The sequence below is a fragment of the Podospora pseudocomata genome, chromosome 5 (assembly GCF_035222375.1).
Source record: "Podospora pseudocomata strain CBS 415.72m chromosome 5, whole genome shotgun sequence".
Lineage (NCBI taxonomy): Eukaryota > Fungi > Ascomycota > Sordariomycetes > Sordariales > Podosporaceae > Podospora > Podospora pseudocomata.
In genome coordinates this window covers 3,287,618-3,307,510 of record NC_085889.1, presented here as the reverse complement: position 1 = coordinate 3,307,510, position 19,893 = coordinate 3,287,618, and the positions used below count along the sequence as shown (strand labels likewise).

The 19,893-nt window shown below is 50.4% G+C and overlaps 6 protein-coding genes and 1 non-coding gene across 7 annotated transcripts; 2 read left to right on the top strand and 5 right to left on the bottom strand.

The window, feature by feature from the left end:
* Positions 1-1,203: 1,203 nt before the first annotated feature.
* Positions 1,204-1,290, bottom strand: QC762_0084750. Its single transcript has one exon. It is a non-coding gene; the product is annotated as a tRNA-Lys (tRNA).
* Positions 1,291-2,906: 1,616 nt separating this feature from the next.
* Positions 2,907-3,628, top strand: QC762_507880 (uncharacterized protein). Its single transcript, XM_062891201.1, has 2 exons — positions 2,907-3,092; positions 3,144-3,628. Exons 1-2 carry the CDS (start codon positions 3,059-3,061, stop codon positions 3,410-3,412), a joined length of 303 nt encoding a protein of 100 aa, XP_062742522.1. The 5' UTR covers positions 2,907-3,058; the 3' UTR covers positions 3,413-3,628.
* A 3,299-nt stretch (positions 3,629-6,927) lies between these two features.
* On the bottom strand, positions 6,928-7,611 carry QC762_507867 (uncharacterized protein; the record flags this gene model as incomplete). The annotated part of the gene is made up of 1 exon (XM_062891200.1): positions 6,928-7,611. The coding sequence occupies one exon, from the start codon at positions 7,609-7,611 to the stop codon at positions 6,928-6,930; it is 684 nt and encodes a 227-aa protein (XP_062742521.1).
* A 380-nt stretch (positions 7,612-7,991) lies between these two features.
* On the top strand, positions 7,992-9,661 carry QC762_507865 (uncharacterized protein). Its single transcript, XM_062891199.1, has 3 exons — positions 7,992-8,954; positions 9,014-9,202; positions 9,261-9,661. Exons 1-3 carry the CDS (start codon positions 8,388-8,390, stop codon positions 9,360-9,362), a joined length of 858 nt encoding a protein of 285 aa, XP_062742520.1. The 5' UTR covers positions 7,992-8,387; the 3' UTR covers positions 9,363-9,661.
* Positions 9,662-9,735: 74 nt separating this feature from the next.
* Positions 9,736-10,485, bottom strand: QC762_507860 (uncharacterized protein; the record flags this gene model as incomplete). Its single annotated transcript, XM_062891198.1, has 1 exon — positions 9,736-10,485. The coding sequence occupies one exon, from the start codon at positions 10,483-10,485 to the stop codon at positions 9,736-9,738; it is 750 nt and encodes a 249-aa protein (XP_062742519.1).
* A 3,134-nt stretch (positions 10,486-13,619) lies between these two features.
* QC762_0084700 (uncharacterized protein) lies at positions 13,620-14,984 on the bottom strand (the record flags this gene model as incomplete). The annotated part of the gene is made up of 1 exon (XM_062883979.1): positions 13,620-14,984. One exon carries the CDS (start codon positions 14,982-14,984, stop codon positions 13,620-13,622), a length of 1,365 nt encoding a protein of 454 aa, XP_062742518.1.
* A 2,090-nt stretch (positions 14,985-17,074) lies between these two features.
* Positions 17,075-18,091, bottom strand: QC762_507845 (uncharacterized protein; the record flags this gene model as incomplete). Its single annotated transcript, XM_062891197.1, has 1 exon — positions 17,075-18,091. The coding sequence occupies one exon, from the start codon at positions 18,089-18,091 to the stop codon at positions 17,075-17,077; it is 1,017 nt and encodes a 338-aa protein (XP_062742517.1).
* Between the last annotated feature and the right edge of the window lie 1,802 nt (positions 18,092-19,893).

Below are 19,893 nucleotides of genomic sequence, written 5' to 3'. Positions count from 1 at the left end.
AGAGACGGGCCGCATATTGCGAAATAACTGCTATGGTGTTTTTTGGCCACTGTGCCTGTGTTCCTGAATTAGCCCTCTGCCTGCTTCCGACGACAATCCACTCCAACTGCCGCTTGTCGTGTAGATACACGTGTATCATTCGTTGTCCTGAGGTTCTAAAGCCGCTCATTGAGGATCAGCTTGGAGGTTTCGAAATATGCAAGCACTTCCATGCTGCAGGTGGTGGCGGCAAGCCATGGCGGTACCTGAGCCCGATTCCTCTCTTTCGGCTCCTTGGCCGAATCCGAGTGATTCCTGACTGATGGGAACGCAACCACTCAGAGGAGAGGAGGATACGTACGTTTTCTCACTCTCACTTACGGTGCCCGGAGCCTGGTGAGAGTGTGTTCTCATGACGGGACTTTTGGATCTCCCTTGCACGGAAGGTTGCAGTAAGCACAGATCTTCCTTTTCTTTTTCCCTCAGATTCTCTTGAGGGAAGGGAATACGATACGGAGAAGGCATTGGACATGACCAACCGCCCTTGCGTTATGCTACTAGTGACGCTATGGAAACGTTCCATGCATACGACGCTCGATGCTTGGTGCAGGGCAGGTTAGCGAGCACACAGCATGGTTCCTTACTTCGAAGAGCAACACCCCCTCAAAGTGTTCAGGGAAGGTGGTGATAACTGAGGAGTGGGATATATATTGCCATCCCCCATCCCGTCAGTCTTGGCCCATATATTTGCTCCTGCGTTCGCCGCTCTCGATCCCGTGTTACTTTACTGGGTAAGTCGTCCTCATGCGCGGGGAGAATATGACAAAATTTATCGTGATGATAATATCTCTCATTCAATCAGTATACAATATCTATCATATTTGCTGCTGCTGTTGTTGATATCGTCTCTTCTACCCCTCGTTTAATTCCGACGGGTGCTGATTTAAAGCGGGGCAGCCAATTTTCTTTGTTTCCGACCACCAAAAAAGAAGAATATGGGGTTACAACTGGGCTCGCACGTGCCATTATCGTCTTGCCTGCCGGGATGCTATTAATAAGCAAGACATTGGACAGTGCCCGCATTCCAGTGCTGACGCTGTGTTGATGATGGCCAAGGAGAAGATGCTCACCTGGGCAACCATCAGCTCTCACGGGGTAAGAAAAGGGTTAGTAGAGGAAGTAAGGGGGAAAAGAAAAAATAAGAATCGTCGATGACGGGAATTGAGCCCGACGTGGGGGTCGAACCCACAACCTTGAGATTTCGGAGTACCCCTTAAGAGTCTCACGCTCTACCGATTGAGCTAGCCGGGCGGGCCAACCAATGTTTGATGGTGGTGCAGTCTGGATTTGGTGCTATGGTGGGTGTGCAGCCGAAATGATCTTGTCAAAGAGAACGAGTAAAGATTATCAGTAGCGCCATTGAGACTACTGGATATGGGTGGTTTTTTTCTGCATCAAAGCCAAGATACCTTGAATAAAAAGGAACTTCCCTTCGCGCAGCCTAACTCCTCTGGACTCTGGAATGTACCCTGCTTACAACCGCCCTCAGCCGCATGGACCAAAGCCTCACCGACAGCAATATATTTTGCCTTCATTCCAACCGCCTCAAGAGTGGTAGATGAGTCGTTGACCGAGACATGGCTGGCTACACAGCATACAGCGGCTCGTTCGCTGGAAGATACTTATGCGGGCTTTTTTCAACGGCAGGGAGGAGAGCACAGCATTCTCTAGCGCTTATGATAAGATAGTTTGTGGCTTGTTGCCGTTATGCAGATTTATGCAGTGGGTACTCGCGGCAATGGGGAGGGAGAGTCAGGGCGGTGGTTGGTTGGCTTGTGGCGGTTGAGTGCATGCACTTGAGTGGAAGCCTTGAGTGGTGAGGAGCTATTCTGGTTTGTTAGGAGTGATATTGGGTCTAGATGAGTAGATATTCTCTTGAGTAGTTCCATCACATACCTAGAGAGTGATAGGTGGTTTTGAACAAGACATTGGAGAATGAAGGTGAATGGAAGGGTGATTCATTAGCATGGTCAGTACTTCAACAGATGAGAGATGTTTTTGGGATGTGGTGTGGCACCTCGGCAGGATCTTGATGCAAGGTGCTGTACCTGGCGTTGTTGGGCGGTTGGTGGCGTTAGCTTCGAGTTGATGCTCACTAGCTGACCTGACTGACTGGTAAGGACTCATCTATGGCACGGGATTTAGAGCAAACGATTGCCCCGGGACTTGTACATACGCAGTTTTATCTTATTTATTCGGGGCGAGCGGTTAGGCAAAGGCTGCTGTTGGCTTCCAACCCTGTGGCTTCTGCAGGCTTGATCCTTCGGTCCATAGGGCTGGATGGCTGATATAGAGTTGGGGGCGGTGGTCTCTGTGAATTATTGGCGTCGAAGCTTGAAGAGGTCGACACATCAAGATCTGAACAAGGCAGTTTGTTGAGCTGGGTTTTTCTCAAACATTGATCATGAAGATAAAGCAAACCCATACTTCCGAGGAGACGCTGACATAACTTTGCCATCGGCAATACCTTCCTTTTCACTTTAAGCACCAAAAGAGGAATGTGTTCAGGACGAAAGCATCCGAACCGATCAGTGACTTCCACATAATCAAAGCCCCCATGCATAAATGATGTGCGCTGTCAAACCATCAATGCCAAGCATTTTACCCCTATTGCCGATTCAGGGGCTGGGATGATCAAACCACACCTGTCACCGCTTACTACCACAACACCAAGGCATTTCGGACGGCAATGGTTTGTTGACTCGGTAGGTACTAGATCGGCGGTATTACTTGATCGCATTGTGAGCACTGTTGACACAACTGTCCGGACGATAGTATGATCCGCAGCAGTGACAGTCGCATCGTTCCCGGTCTTTCAGATGGGAAGTGATTATCTTCCTCTAAGCGAAGAAGTGCAATAAACATCGACTACATAAAGCGTCGCAAATCTGGGGAAATGGAGATATTATCATTCATGGCTCCATCATCCCATCTCTTCATCCGATTCACTTCACCAAACGACCTGGCGTCGGCATCAGCTCTGTGAGCCTTTTATCCAACTTTTAACACCGCTTCCAAGATGGTCCGCATCACTGTAACTGCCCTCCTGGCTTGTAGGTGACATGCCTTCCACAGGACTTTGACTTTTACTAACGAGGTCTTAGTCGTCGTCACTGCCATGGCACAAATCACACCCAACAATGCCGGTGCGAGAAACGTTGGGCAGGGAAATGGCTCGCAGTTTATCACTGGGGGCTGCGTCAACAATTCCGACTGCGCTTCAGGGTGTTGCGCTGATGCGAGTGGCGTGGGGGTCTGCTCTGCTGAGGCTGCTCAGTTCCAAAATGGGAAGAATGGATGTGGCTTTGTTGATCCGAATGCTCAGGGGACCATTGCTGCTGCTCAGGCTCAGGTTGCGAGGCAGGGATTCTGAGGGAAAGAATCGCGTAGATGGGAGTGTTCAGCTGGCATGAGCTATCATCCTGCAGCCTGGCGTTCCTACCTACTAATTAACCTGCTGACATGCTGAAATCGCATTTGTATCCATTCTTCCAATCGCGTACTTGATGTCAAACAAATGATAATGATAGAGAAAGATACAGACAGACTTCAGGTCCCTAGTGGCCTCTGCTACCCAAGAATAAGCTCCGCATCCTTCTCCATACTTTCCCATGCTGTTCTGATCACGCGGCCCACACTCCGTCGATATGCCACCCCATCGATCCACTCCACCCAGAGAACGTTATAGAAGGTGTAGACGTCCTTATCGTTAATCAACGGAGAATCGCCATCGTAACAACGTGAGATCGCCACAATGTCACACGGGTAGCCTATGGTCTCATCCCCATCCTTCTCCTCATACCTCCAGGAGTTCAGCAATGCGCTATCCTCTTTGCTATGCGGTCGAATTTCGTCCACTTCTTGGTCTTCAGAGTTTTGAAGTACAAGGGGGAGCTCGGGAAACATTTGATATAGGTCGAATGGCTTTTCTGTGCTCCCAAGCTCTTCTGGCATTAATATGCGCTCCTTGTCACCCCAAACACGCCCCTGTTGCGTCAAGGCACAAAGGTATCTCCCTATAGGCTGCGGCATTTGTGCTACAGACGATTCAAGGTGTTTTCCATAGGGGACGGGATGACGAAGAAAAGTGGTCGGTAAGCCAACTCCAGGGATATAACTAATCTGCTCGACACTCGCCCCATCTAAGTTCTGATAGGAAGCTTGATTTCGAACATAGGCGTTGCTCTTTTGGAAAAAGAGTCGGCGTAGTAGGTTGGCCTCTGCACTAAGCTCTATTTGATTTGGTCGGACAAGGAACTTTCGATGTTGAGCAACTCTCCAACCTTGCGGGAGGTTGCTAATGTTACCCATGTATTCTGTTTTCTAACTGTACTAGTCATTTTGAAAGGGAATTTTGACAGGGGTAGAAGTGACGGAGCAACGTAGTTTCCATGTGAGGATCGATATGGGTTGTTGGGGAGGTCGAATGTTGTCCTGCCCGAGGAGACCCCCTTCCCAACACTGCAGAATTTTACCCTTCCAGCCAGACCAACCCCAACGAGGTGGACACTCCCGGGAGTGACTGGATGCTTGCCGTACTTCAGCGAACGGTACGGTTGTCTGAGTGTGCCACAGTAGCGCAGAGTCCAACAATGATACAGAAATGCCACGAAGAAAGCCCCGTGGAAACTGATATTCAATATAGATCGCTAGGGTTCCCTCGAAAGCAAGCAAAGCGTCTTCGTCGTATGTCAATGAGCGTTGGTTAAATGTCGAAATGTCCTTTCCCAGGTCGGTCAGACTTGCTGCTCCCACACCCACCCTACTCCGGCAGACGTTATCTAGATTGGGTTTATTCAGGTCTCCTATCGACTCGGTTGCCTTCCTGTAATCACGCGCAGCGAAGACATCGTCCTCACAGAAAAAGAATTCTGCACACCTCCACCGAACAGACCCGTCAACAAATGCTAACCGTCGCTGTGATAACTGAAGTCCCTGCCACGTCCAACCACGGCGTGCCCATGTGGTTTCTTCCAGTGCAAGATTTTGTGAGGCACGCACGGAGATGGTGTCGCTGAGTTCTAGTTCGGGGTGCAACTGTCGAGGCTGAGAAACGTGGGGAATATCGCGCAAGTCGTGGCCATCATCCAGGCCATCGCCAGCTACAATAGTAAGTCGAGTGTTCTCATATATCTTGGCCATATCCCGAATTTGCGTATGTTTTGAGCCTTCTTCATGAACGATGCAAAGCGAGTCGACCCATAAATATCTCTCGCCTATCAAAGGGACCAGACCAATTACATCGTTGATAGTCGCAGGCATCATTACTCTTAATCGATCAAATACACGGTCCTTTTGGTGAGCCAACAAATTGGCGCGCTCTGTCCGGAGCATCGCTGCCTGTCCCTACACATAGCTCAACGCAACATACTGTAGTTCGGCCTTTGCTGGTACCAGGCATTGCTTCTTCTTTGTGTCAATAAGCCACGCCATGGACTGGGGAGGGTCACCCTTGATCAAGCACTTTCCACCGTGGGCTCTTTCACAGCCATGCTTCCAAGAGTTCACCTGGTCGAGGTTGATATCTTTGCGATCGAGACTTGTCACGCTGTCTAGTCGACATTTTGATAAACATGCCAGACTTGCGTCTGTTGATCCCCGATTTTCTTTTGTGTTGTCAAACTCGAGGGCTAGGAAATTCATCCGTTTCCAGGCTAGACGGGCGAATGCATTCAAGGACACCGTTGCCGAGTGCCCAAGCCTCTGACGCGTTATATACTCGGGGTTGAAAAAAGCCTAGTCAGCTTCGCACCCCGATTTCGAAACTAGATGGCCATAGGTGCCCAAATCCACTGATTTTCTACTATCATGTGATGGTAGTCAGCAACTGAATTCTACTGAAATTAAAAGGCCAAGAGTATCCGCAAGAACTATCATCCTGCCCCTTAAAGTGCAGATGGGTATCTCCTTACTATCTGTGGTTAGGTATGAACCACTCATCTCTTTCGTGTTGACTCTTCAGGTAAAACGAGAGTACCTCCAAAGTCTTCCCGCAAATCTTGCACGAAGGGTTAGACAGAATGTTGACGGCGTTGATTCGAGATGGATTCCTAATGTACGTCAGTATATGGAAATTCAATCGATAAGACTGGACCTACGGTGAAAGACCTTCTCTCCTCGAGGAGACGACGGAAACTATCGCGAACTTGAAGGAATTTTAAACGGAATGGGGCTTCAGGTCGATGATTTGGCTGCAACATTGGCCCTTTGAAAAGACATGACGGCCTGTAGATAAAAGGGTATGTCTTGAAGTCCAAAGACCTCTCCGACCCTTTGCGGGGTTTGTCAGTCACTGCTACCTAACGATAGTTGAGTGGCTGTAAAGCTATTGTAATTGGCAAAGCAGCCACAGTTATTGTTTCATCACCTCTTTAAATGATTGAGGGAAGCTTACCGGACGTGTGGTCTGGTTGGAGAACATGAGCTACCCTGGCTAACCCTAAATACCGTGGTGAAGAAACGGAGACTGCAGTTGGGAATGAGCCCTCTAAAGATACCACACAAGCCTTCAAAGGTTCAAAAACGCTTTCAATACCTTGGTTTTTGAAGATAGGTAAGCTACGGCAGTTCGGAAGTTTGAGCCTCAGTCGAGAGGTACGTTAGAGGTATCTCTCGCTGTAGCGTTTGATACTTTGTCACAGTCTCTATTCTACTGTCCACAGCCTGTTCTCCTATCTGAGTTCCAGGATTATCCCCACCTTTTAAACATGAATTCATAATCCCCATGATAAACCCACAATTAAAAGGAAAAGAATGAAAAGGCCGAAACAACACAGGATACACTGAGCAGTGGTCCTGCCAATACAAAAAGAAACGCATGGTTGAATTCATGATACCCCTATCACGGAAACCCCCAAACCCATGGGAATCCAAGACCTAAAGTCCCCTCTACCCCTCCACCTTCACCCTCCCCCCCTCAACAACCCACTCAATCCCACCCTTCACCCACCCCCCATAATCCCCCATATACCTCCCCTCCGTCGTTCCCCCTTCAATCAAAATCTCCTCCCTCCCCACCGGCGCCCACCACATCCCCTCTAGGCTCTCCCTATCCAAACCAACTTCATACTCCAACCCCGGCTCCAACCCATCAACACCAGTAGGCTGCACCGACCTCCTTACCCTCCTCTCCCTTCCTTCCTCATCCACCTCCCACCCCTTCTCCGCGATGGCCTTTGGCACAGGCCGGATTTTATTCACCCCTCCACCCCTCCCAAAGGGGGTTGAGATTGCGGTGGGAGTGTTAGGGAGTAAAGTGAGGTAGAACTGCTCGTCTGAATCGCCTCTGATGCGGGTTACGGGGGAACGGTTGACTTGAAAAAGACAGGTTTCGATTTTTTGGCGGGAGGGGAGGGAGTGGATTGTTATTGTGCGGTTTGTTAGGGCGGAGGGTAGGGCCAAGGGGCGGTTGAAGGTGCAGAGGGTTATTTGGGTGGGGTGGTGGGAGAGGAGGGAGAGGGTTAGGAGGGGGGGGAGGGGGTTGGTGGTGAAGGAGTGGGTTTCTGGGGTGATGGTTATGGTGATGTGGATTTTGGCGGGAGGGCTGGTGGTGGTGGGGGTTGTGGTGGACATGGTTGCTGGTGTGTTGTGTCGTTGGGTGGTGTTGCAGTTGGGTTAAAGAGTTGAAGACGATGAAGGTTGATGATTGTGACGCAGTAAGTCGGTTTAGGTAAGATAGGTCAAAAGCCGCTAGTTGTTTGATCAGGGCTGAGAAGGATAGATGTGAAAGCTCAAAGTGTTGGGCTGCTCAGAATACTCAGCTCATTAAAGAAAATGCCGTCGGTGAGACTCAAATACTCGGGTCATCGGCACAGCGTAAAAGGAAGGAGAAAAATGAAAGAAACGGTTTGCGTGGCACGGTTTATGCACCCACTAGGCAGACCCCGCATTTGTGTAATCGAATACAGGTTTCCATCCCAGTAATCTCACCGGACCAGTTAAGCAAAGCTTCAGAAAGCTCACTCCATGACGTCGCCACAGCTTCCTCCTGGACAGAGATATCCAATACGAAGATGAGCAACCACAATGGCCACCAACAAATGCCACTTCAACTCATGCCATGAGACGCGGCGCAGTCAGCGAGAACCATGAGGTTCACCCAGCAAGCTGACATCCGCCATGGCCGAAGCCTGTTTCAGCATGTCATACGGAACCAGACAAGAAGAGTCTCTGTCTGATCATCAGCCTTGTCAATGTCCGGCCGGCCGACAGACGGGTATTCTATATCGATAATGTCGGTGACAAGAAGTGCATATAACTTCTCTCCACCGCCAGTCAAAGCAGACGGTGCATTCACACAGTCCTTCACATCCTCCCCTCATCCAGCTCTTCAGCACTGACCAAAAGCCATGCACCTCATCCGCACCCTCTTTCTGGCTTCAAGCCTGTCCCTGGCGCACGCCAGCGTCCTACCCTCCACCCCCAAGCCCGGCATCAGAGCCCTCTCCAAGCGGGCTGAGCCCAACACAGGAGAAGACTTCCCCGAAGACGAAGAGCCCATCCCCAACCGTCTCAACAAAGTCGAAACCGCCTTCAAAGACGCCATCGAGTTGACCTCTGCCGTCTTGTCCTTCATTGAAACCGACGAGACAATCTATCCCCATTACTTTGACCCGGCAGACCGTGAGGAAGTTACCCGAATCTTCAGAGACCTTAACAATGACGGCGAAGGTCATGACATGCTGGGGAACTTCCTCGTGCAAACTACCGATCTTGACAATGCCTGCGGTGATCGTGGACTGGCGTACTCGGGTGATTACAATACTGAGCAGCCTTTTATCGTGGTTTGCCCTCGTGCTTTCAACAAGAAGGCTATTGGTGATCTTGAGGGGAAAGACCGTGGGGATGAGGATGCGAGGGACTTCTATGCTGCTTGTGCTGAGGATGGGGGGGATATTGCGGATAATGTCAGCTTTGTAAGTGTCTCCCTCTTGGTGTTCATCATGATCAGCTTTATTGACTTAACTCATTACAGCATTTTAACACCCTCGGAATGACACTCCTCCATGAGTACCTCCATTATGACCTCATGATCCAGTCATCCTTCGGATCTATTGTTGACAATCCTGATGGTGAACCTGGCTATGGCCCGGTTGCCGTTTATGATCGGTTGCCGAAAGACTTGGCTCGGGTCAATGCTGACAGTTACGCGTATTATGCTGCGGTAAGTTTCAATCTCTTAGTCGAGAAGCTTGTTAGTCAGGCACTAATGTTGATGACAGGAGGTATATTGGTCTCTGATCTGCCAGAAAGAGTTCCAGGGCCCCCGTGAGGGCATTGATGACGCCGACCCTGACTGTGGAGAGCAGACTTGCGAGACTTGATTCTGAAAACAATGAACGAGATACCTAGCTAGGTACACAGGGAAGCATTTGGTCCGAGCGTTTGGTTGTACAGGAGAGCTCTTGGATGATGCTTACAGGTCTTGAATTGCAGGTTGAATCACATGTGGAAGATGCCTGGCGCTTGTATCTGAATATCTGTTTGATTGGCATATAAAGCCTTTCTAGTCCTTAGAATTAGTTGCATCCGTCAGCCTGGTCCCCTCAGAGCTCTTGAAATACCCAGCGTCCACAATATCTGACTCTGTCATTATTCCTTGGACTCAATGTCAACATTCGCAGTGGCATCCTTGTCATGGAGCGAGACGCTCTTTGAGCCTGGTGCTTCTCCTGCTAACTTGGATGAGTTCGGTGACTACGGAACAGGCTTTGCTGGCGACTTCGTAGCACCTTGTGGTAGAGGTGTTTCTTGCTTACTTGCGTCGGGTGAAGATGATAGTTCCAGTAGTTCTGCCGAACGAAGACGAGGTGAGCTAAGGGGCGGAGGAGAGTCCAAAGGGGTTGGTGAGCCTAGTGAAGGCGGCGAGTCTAAGAGTAATTCAGAGGGCGCCGGCGGTGTTTTTCCAGATCCATCTTTAAGTTTCCTACGTTTGCCACTTGATGCCTGGGACATGTTGTCTTCTGAAGCTCCTGGGTCCCTAGGGCTCTTGGTGACAATTGGCAAGCCCCTTTCGTCATACTCTAGAGTGACGACGAAGGATTCCTCAGATTCATAGTTTGTGAGTTCATCAAAAGCCTCCTGTAACTCTGGATAGTCGCCTTTGTCAAACAGAACGACACCGCCAAAATTGCGATCCTCTGCCCAGTAGCCAACTACATCGGCAAGACCATGGGCGTAGCGGTCATGATCAAGATAATCAACATGATAGAAGAGCGTTGGGTGGGGTTCAGTGACTTTCTCCCAGCGCGGTTTAAGTCCATCGTCCTCTATCCATCGAGGCGGAACTGTCCAGGATACAGTTTTGTCGATTTCCTCCTGGCTGTGGAGCTTTGGATGTCCTTGGTATACAAGAAACGCTAGGTTGTGTACCGCGACGGCAGTCAGTTCGACCAACCTATTCTTAAACTCCCGTGACCCAATCTCAGAATTCTGATATGCTTGCATGATCTGCCCGGTGGGTGAGTTAGAGTGTACCACAAAGTAGGATGCTGCTTCATGATTATAGAGGTGTATCTTTGAGGAAAACTGAAGGATGACTGGGTCAAATGCGTCGCGAAATAACCGCGCTTGATCAAGGGCACCCTCATAGAGATTCTCGTGTTCAAGCAATGGGTGGCCTTTCTCGAGTAGACATCGCGGCCTTCAAAGACCCACATCATCAAAGAAACGCCATCAATCAGCTGCGCGATGCTCAACTCAGCCAGCTCTGTTTGTCACACGGGCCCACGACTCAGTGCCCCTAGACAGTACACACTCCAACCAACAATAGCCCAACGATATGCCCAGGATCAGAATATCTGGGGCCGGCAACCAACTGAGCCCACCGGGGCTCAGCGGAGGCATCACGGCGACCACCACGAAGGCAGAACCAGGGTGCCGATACGGGTTGGTTGGGCAGGAGGGACTGAGGACCCATACGAGCTGCAAGAAGACTGCAGGACAGGAATCATATGTACCTATTACTGGTGGAATCAGTGGCCAGGACGCCGAAGGAGGTGCCCGGCCAAGGCAGACAGATAAGACAGGTTCGAGGACCAGGGAGCTCAGAACGGTCCTGGGGATCCGGAGGACTATAAGTAGGCCTTGCCTTTCCTACCCAAATGGCAAGGGGCAAGGACCTTGAGGCCATAACAGATTATTATACTGAGTTGAACTACCTGTTCCAAGCCGAGATACTCCCCTTGTCACACTGTTGAAAGGATGTTCTGGATAGCCTTGACGAGCAAGTGATAGTGACAGGATCAAACGCTTCGATCGACACCTCGGAAGATCTCTTTCGCAGCAGCGCTTCGACATCCATCGTTGAGAATACTGGGGTGTGGTGATTGTGTAGATCAATCAGACTGTCTGGAAAGTGATGCAAAAGGTTGTCTGTGTTCTGACAGGACTGGGCAGGAGAAGAATGAAGTGAAAAGCGATAAGTGCGGGGCATTCTCGGCCACACAGATTGTTCAACGGGTGTTCCCTATTTATGCGACCCGATCTTACCTGCTGAACCACGAGACTAGCCGTCGAGTGGGCTCCAGTCACGAACAAAACAGCCACTTAGTGCTTTTCAGACAGTGTGTGGTGCCAACACACTGCGACAATTGCATTTGGGGTGGGAGGCCGCCTTGAAGATATCAGGTATCTTAGGTACTAGGCATACCGAAATGTTGGGTTCATGTCGTGTGACCTTACAGAAATTTGATGTTGGAAGAATCTCATTTGCACACCACCTAGGCGACATTACCCTTAGTAAGTATGAACCAACACCCAATCCTGGGAGATACATCTTTCCGGCAGATACCCAGCCCCAATTCTGATCCACCTAGATCCCTGAGCATGGTCACCCCTAACTCCCCTGTCTGCCAATGATTCTTTGCCAATGAAAAGGACATAATTCCTACGCGACCCAAGATCGCTGCCACCAGATGTCAACAGTCTAGAGCCCCCCACATTCAGTTGATCTCTCCCCAAAACCATCACGCGTTGTTCCTGCTGCCTTGGCTCGTCTGGGATGTCAAGAAAAACCACTGCCTTCTTCTCTGAAAGCATACCATCGTCAATCCTGAACCTCCTCGCCTTCCCGCGCAGTCTCAGGGGACCACGAGCAGCAATAGTTTTATCGCTGACACTGGTCCACGGCGAACTAACACCGTCCACCCACTCGACCCCTCCAAACTCCAAATCAAAATAATCAATGGCCCCTGTGTACGCCATCCAGGATCACGTTGGGGGGAGCATATCGGCCGTCTCTGGACCCACCAGACGGCTGGCAGGGAAGTCAATCCTCTGCATGGTCGGCTCATCCGCGGCACGGTGCCAGAGTAAGCTGCGCCGGAGATGGCCGTGAAGGTCTCCCTCGTCGAATATGCCGAAGCCGCCTCTGGTCCCGAAAGCCTTGAGCAGCCTGCTCTGCAGACCGTCGAGGGCGATGGGGCGGTCGAAGGGCCGCGTGAAATTGAGGTGGGAGCACTTTCTGTAAAAGTCTTGATAGCGGAGGATACGCTCACCTTTGGAGGCTCTCATGATGGGCTGGAGGAAGTTGGTGTCACCTATGAGGTCGGCGAGGGAGCTTGAAGTCTGATTAGCCAGCCTGTTGCTCTGTGGATATGCCAAAAAAAAAAAAGAAAAGAAAAAAAAGAAGAAGAAAAACAAGGGATAGATATTGTATCTTACTTTGACATGCGTGTCATGGTCTCGCAATGCACACCCTTCCCACATTCAAAGTATGTCTGGTGCTCCGTGAAGAAAATTGTGCGGCGGGCAAGGGCATGTTCTTGGAGAACCCAACCGCGGGTGCTGAGAGGTCCTTGCAGCACATGGCTGTTGAAGTCGTCGATCTGGTCACAGAGATACAGCGGAGGTCTGTTGTTTTCTTGCGATGGGAGCTGTATGTAGTCTCTCGGACGTCATGGCTTCAGGAATCCGTCCGACTGGCCAATGGTGCAGCTGGCGGCAAGAACAGCTTGTGCGCCGCCAGGTGCTTTGCCAAGCTCTCCGGTTTCCGCGCGCCGCCGTCCCTGGGCTCGGGTAGGAGGAAGCTGGTCTGTCGGACCGGGTCGAACTGGAAGAAGTCGCCGAAGAACATGACGATCGGAATCCCACCGAACGGGCGATGCTGGTCGTCCCTGTACTGCCTCAGGCGGCTGTCCACCGCCGCGAGCGTCAGACCGCCCACCTGGCTGATCTCCTGCTCATGTGCCCTGTGCCCGGGCGCGAGCAGTTAAGCCGAGCTGCGGACCTATAAAGCAAGGTCACGCGTTGACCCTGTAATCTGGCTCCTGCAGAGAGGCACTGACGGCCCATTTGCTTCGTCTGTCAGGCCAGATGGGTCCTTGTCAGGGTGGCTTGTAGAACAACCGTGCGAGAGATGTGTCACGGTTAGATTTCGGAAATCCCCGAGTCCCACCAGAGCGAGGCGTCTGGTTCAAGTGACGCCAAGTTCTCCCGCGGGCTAAGAGTTCTCCGCTATCTGACTGGGGAGGACGGCCAACGGAGGTTGTAGGTAAAACGTTATGCCCTTCGCAAGGGCAATAGTGCCGCTGGCAATAGACTCTGAAACTTTAAATAGTCAGACGATCCTTGCAATGCATCTATCTTGTTTCTATCACCTCGATTGCCGTCGTCCAGGCTTCGTGACTGCCCCCGACATCAAAAGAATCTTCAAATTCCTCTCCATTTTCGTGTTCCGCTCGGCACAATAGGACAAGCCCCGCTGCAGTGCATAGTTTAATAGATAACTCAAGCCTTGGAAGATGAGCACGAATTAGAGCGAACAAAGACCTCCAGTGGCCAATTCCACCCGAAACTCCTACTTGGACCAAAGTAACGCTTTGGAGTGTTGCTTTGTGCCTCACAATAAAAGCCCCAAGATCCTGTACGCTACAATATGCCCTATAGAGCCCTAGGCATTGTAGATTCGGTATTTGAAGCTTCGGTGCGAGCTGTTTTAACCGGTCAACCCGTGGGCCGTAATCAACGGGTGTGATGACCAGATCCAGTTGTGTGAGTTGTCGAAACACACCGATAAATGCTGATAAGTCGTCCGCCCATCGGTCCTCAGCGCCCCTCGTTGCCTTGGCGGATACATTTAGTGTGAGCTCCGTGAGGCTTGGAGGGAGGTTCTTGTAGTATTGGAAATGCGACTCCGAGGGTCTGAGAATGTCCGGCGCAATCGCCTCCCTAGAGAGGACACCAGCTGTGATGGCAAGGCTGCTAAGAGCGGCACCACTCGTAGCGATGGCTGTAAGGGTGATGCGAAGGACTTGGCCTAGAAACTGAACCTGCATGGAATCGTCTAGGGCGTTTGTTGGCGGTAGACCTGTTTGTCGGCCATGCGCTAGTGCACCCCAGGGTCGGTGCATGTTACTAATGACGGCAGCCTCGATGTTGGGAAGAGAAATCAGCGCCTGCGTGATGTAGGCCTGCGCAAGGCCGGACATGATTATGTATTCCTGCTCTTCCCACAGTGACGTATAAGCCACCTTATCCAAAAGCGTCTCATACGAGGCCTGAGACGAGACACTCCCTTCATCGGTTCTCCGACCTTCCTCTCCAGGGCTTTGGTCCTCCTCCTCGCCGGATGAGTGTGCATCATCTATGCTGCCCACTAAAACTGCGGGAGGGCATCGACCTTCTTCTATGGTCAGTAATATGTCGCCTTGATGCCGTGTAGTATGAAAGTATGGATTTGGGAACTCCACGAAATGATCCGTACAGAGTTCGAGTGTTTTCACAGCAGGGCCAAAGTCTGGATGTCGCGCAATCTCCATGAGGTTTTCGAGGCTGAGCCTTGAGAGCATTATGTAGCGGGTCTGGAAGTACCGGCTGATGAAAGCTGGCAACGTGGCTAATTTTATATATTTGGACGTCAACCGGAGGGCGGAGAAGCTTTGGGCGTCTAGCCCGCCAAATATGATATCCAGCAGCTCGTTAGGAAGCCGAAGAAGTCCCACCATTGTATCTGAGAGGATTCTTAAAGGTATGGATGAATAGAATAGAGCTTATAGCTATGCAAGCTTTGAGGGCAATGTATCGTAATGTGTTGAATGGTGTTTCGGCTGAGCTGTGGGCGGGGTCAGAATGGGTGGATGGATGGAATTTATTTCGCTCGGACTGCCTAACTTTTCAACCGGCTTCACGTCGGGCCAAAGACTAGCGAGTGTCACAAATTAAGCCAACAAGCCGCGTGACATGCATGAAGGCGTGGGGCTCGGAACACCCCAGACAACACGCAGGCAGGGCATGTGTTACAACCTGCACCAAGAATGGATACAGACTGCAAGGCAGTACGCCAGAGGTGAATATGACAGGATGATCGAAGGTTATGACAAGCGCCTCAGACACGGGTTCACTGTCAACAACAGGTTGTTCTAACAAAGAGCTACTGAGAGTAGATTGTAGACAAATGAACTTGATTGCTTGCATGAGGAATCAGATTCCTCGACATGGGGAGCGCCGGACACTCCCCCCTATGTATGTGAAGCTATCTACATATGTTTCTAAAGTATCTTTGTACCTTGCTCAGTGTGCTCAGTGTGCTCAGTGGTCTTGGCGCACTGAGCAGACTGAGCAGACTGAGCAACTCCTAATTGGTTGCACGGGGGCTTGTGGGTCTTTCCATCCCTGGCCCAATGATTGGCCGAGGTGTCCATGTGACGAACCCCTATCCGGAACCTCTGAAAGGGATACTGGTTGAAGGCACTTCTGAACAATCCTGGTTCGGTACAGCTAAACAGTGTACAACAATGGCTTGTCTCAATCACAATAGTCTGAATACCAACGATTGTGACTTGTATTGCATACTGCGGAACTGTCTATCTACACCAGCCAGTTCCTCCGTATATATAGACCCTATGCCAAGCCTGGCACTGTCCTGGATCGATAGACTCGACCATCGATCCTATCGATACTGTCCCTTTTGGGATTGACTCTTCTGGATCGATCCTCGATCCCAATGATCCTGTTCTGATTGGTCCTTGCTCCTGTACTAATGATTGGTCCGCGGTGCGCCCCGCGCCCCACCAAGTGTCAAGCCGTGACAATATGGCCAACTATTTGCTCAACGAACGCGGTGCGCCTCCTGCTGGCAAGCTCTGGGCTCACAACTTCGTCAAACGCCAGCCAGAGCTCCAGACGCGTTATACACATAGATACGACTACCAGAGGGCCTTGTGCCGTACGATCCAGAGAGGGTGCTTTCCAAGCTGGATGTGAAGCTTCGTATGCCAACACCTCCGACCTCCCGGCCCGGCACCCCACAACCTTGGGTCTTCCAGACACCACACAACCCCCAAGAAGCTAACTCGCAGTCAACGTTTATTAAGACTCGCATTGCCAACCATCAAAATAGCTCCCCGACTTCAATGTTGGCTGCTGTGGACCAGCTTGCTAAGAGTACAATAGCTGTGATGTACCAGGTGGCTCTCCTACGTGCAGAGAACACTTCACTCCGCAAGGCCAACGAGGCACTAAGTAAGCGCCGGAGAGCCAAAAAAACACGTGTGCGGCTCGGAGGATCACTTACTGTGCAGGATGCACACGATCTACTGGACAAGAAGGCCGTGGGTGGAGAGGGAGTGTAAGAAACACAGCCGGATGGTAGTAGTGCAGGGGTGGCTCATACGAAGGTTCGGTGCTGTGGTGTGTGCGGCAAGCCTGGCCATAACGCGCGCATTTGCCAGGAGGCTGGAGAATCATCTGATACATCTATTGCAGAGGAAATTGTAGTTAGTTACTAGTGTTGTATGTAGTAATTAAGGATAGTTGTTGGTAGGTAGTGGAGAACCCACGGCTCGCTTGTACCCACGACTCGCTTATAATGTACGTTAAAAGGTTTTTTGGAGAGGCATTACAACGAACTCACGTACTAATTTCGGCCTGTCAGTGCCAACCTTTGATGAACTAGGACATGAAGAAACCGAGATTTACTCACATCTTGGAACTATGTAATGACTGTATCAGAAGGGGTTGCGTGTTTCATAATATGCAGATTGATCACCCACAATCTGCCATCTTATTGAATGCTTGTTAGATGGCTCTTTCATTATCATGGCCTCTCAGCAAGACTTACGTTCTGTGGCACTTGTGGTGCAAGAAGCTTGGCGTCCCTTCCCTCTTTGCTGGTTGGACTACCGGTAGATTGACCGGAATCTACATGAGTAGACGTACCTGAATCAAAAGCCCTAGTTGCAGTAGAGTCAATGGTGGATGATCCAATGCTTGAAAAAGTCTCATATGCATCCGATGCTTCTCTCTCATTGCCCTGGCTGAGGGGGTCGGGAGGCTGAACAGCGATTGACTGCGGAGAGGAATGGGAGGGAAGCCAGTAGCTCTCATCCTTGTGATCTAGAATGACTTGAAGCTTTTCGGTCACCTCGAAAGCCTTTGCACGGCACAAGTGCTGCTCGGGATCTCCTTGTTTGACAGAAGTCTGAGCAGAGTTTTCTTTATTCTCAGCAGCGTCAACAACAATATCAGGAACTACCACAGCTTCGCGAGTTTCCTCGTGTGATATTGGCTCGTCAGCAAAAGTGGGTGCTGCTGGTATGGGTGGCGAGACTCCCTGTTGCGAAGTTTCTCTGGCCTCGCGCATGTTTTCGATTGTGTTTCGACGGGGCAAACGGACAGAGTCGGGGGTAGGGCCATCTCCAAGTCGACCCAGATTAACTGGTAGCCGAACGACCAACAACCGAGTCCTCACGAGTTCCAGCATATCCCTCATGGCAGTGCCTTCCTGGCAAAGCGGATGGAGACTGAGCTTGCCCATCCACTCTACTACTCTTCCGTGAACCTTGGCCTTCCTTTTTCCATGCTCCACAGTGTTTTCCTCATAGAAGGGCGATGGAACTCTTTGTTTGTCCCGAATTTTTTGATGAAACTCGGCCAGTTCCTGCCACCCATAAAGCAACCATATTAAGAATTCGAGTATAATGCAACTAAGAGCCCAGATGTTATATAATCTGGAGCGGACTTTTGTCTGCTGGCCAGGCTTTCCTTCCAGATCGGTAAATATTTCTGGAGGCTCGTACCGAACTGTTCTGTGTCCTGTGCTTGTATTGTGCATCTGAAACTCAGTATCGATGGTTTTCTCTTTAGCCAAGCCCCAGTCCCCAATCTTAAAGGTTCCAAACTCCCCTCCGTTCTCAAAAGACAAAATATTCTCGGGCTTAAGATCCCCGTCACGGAAATAGCTCTTCTCATATTTGTAATGGGTAGAGCTTAGCGCATCCGAAAGACCGTGCAGTTACACAGTAGCGTCTCTGATCAGCGACTTGCTGAGAGTTGGTGGGCTGGGGTTCCAGTTGCGCCAGATGTCTTGGAGGTTTCCCCCATTAGCCCATTCCGGGAGCAAAAAGTATCGCTGGCCGTCACCCTCACCCCTTCTGAAAGCTGTGACAAAGCGCACAATGTGATGTTGTCTGAGCCATGTCACTGTCTTGAGGTTGCTGACTTCCTTTCCCCAATTCCGAGCCACCATCTCACGTTGCTCCTTATTGTTGGCAATAATCTCTTTGATTGCAAATGATCTCGGTATCGTATCGAGCTGTGGGGAAGTGTTAGAAAAGCCAGGTGCTCGTTCAGTGGGTGGTTTTGGGGCAACTCACCAGATTCTCGCTCTCCAGGACATGGTCTTGATGAATTTCGACCTCGAAGACTTTACCGAAAGCACAGCTCTTGGTAAAAACGCTTCTCTTGGTAAATGGCATGACCATTGGTGAAGGAAACTCGCGGTCTGTCTCCCCGGTCGAGAAGACTGGCGCTATCATACGCTACTGATCCCGAAAAAAGTCTTTCTTCCTCGCATATATCCACAACTTCTCCTTCGGATCCATATGGGTCAGCCTGCATGGGCGTCTGCTTCCGTCTCTCGAAGAGGTGCCTTGGGTGCTGATGGGCTCTAGAACAGGCAAATTCAGATCGGTAAATTCTCCTGAAAGGCATCTCTTCATAACAGCACGCAACTTGTCGCCAAACTTGCCCATGCAAATAATAATAGCGAAGATAGCTCTTGCTCGGCCCACAATGAAAGCAACAAGAGCTTGGTTTTCTTGTTCTTTGTCTGTCTGAGCTTTGCGCTTTGCACTGCGTGAGGACGACTCAGGGGATCTGCTCAACTCGGTCCTCACAGCAGCGGCGGTCACCAACCTCTCCAGAGTACCTGCTGGAAGGAATTCTGCCGAAGAATGCTCGTCGAATTTGCTGGGTATGAAATCATGTGAGAGCTTGTCACCAAGGCTCAGCTCAATCTGTTCTTCCCGGTCAAGGAAATGTATTGCCGCTTTTGGACTTGGGTGGGGTGTGTAGTTCGGAGCAGCACTGCCTCTTCCACCCTACCCCCCTGTCAATTCAGCTTGGAAAAATTGTGTTTGATTCCAAAATGTCCAAATTAACCAGCTTAAGTTCGAATAACGAATTTGCAAGTCGAGGTAAAGGCAAAGTTGAATTGTCATATAAACCATCATACTGCTTGTCTTAACTACAGTTCCATTTCATATTTACATACCTACCTAAGCTTCTTTATCACTTCTTCTCAACAAATTAGCACTTATGGCGTCATACCTCCCTAGTTCCCTTGGCATCAGCTGCCGCTTTCACAGGCTTAGTTACTGCAGTCAAATCATCTTGGGAGCCTCGCGGCTGCTAAAGGAAACTAGATCAAATAAAGTTTGTTGTGGCGCTTGGAACTACGTCAAGCCAACTAGCCCGATCTCGAGTTATTCGAGTGGGCCAAATGACGTCTCTACCAAGTGTTCTAGAGCCAACTATCTTCATGACGGAACAGGGTACTCGAAGTGATGAAAGAGGGGGGATCCAGAAGGATCTAGAGTATTGTAACGGGCTATAAATTAATGGAGACCCCCAGAC

Bases quoted from the DNA above. Each gene is read 5' to 3' on its own strand.
- QC762_507880 (XM_062891201.1), top strand. From the start codon at position 3,059: ATGGTCCGCATCACTGTAACTGCCCTCCTGGCTT. The intron at 3,093-3,143 runs GTAGGTGACATG...ACGAGGTCTTAG, and splicing joins TGTAACTGCCCTCCTGGCTT to TCGTCGTCACTGCCATGGCA.
- QC762_507865 (XM_062891199.1), top strand. From the start codon at position 8,388: ATGCACCTCATCCGCACCCTCTTTCTGGCTTCAAGCCTGTCCCTGGCG. The intron at 8,955-9,013 runs GTAAGTGTCTCC...AACTCATTACAG, and splicing joins TTGCGGATAATGTCAGCTTT to CATTTTAACACCCTCGGAAT. The intron at 9,203-9,260 runs GTAAGTTTCAAT...TGTTGATGACAG, and splicing joins GTTACGCGTATTATGCTGCG to GAGGTATATTGGTCTCTGAT.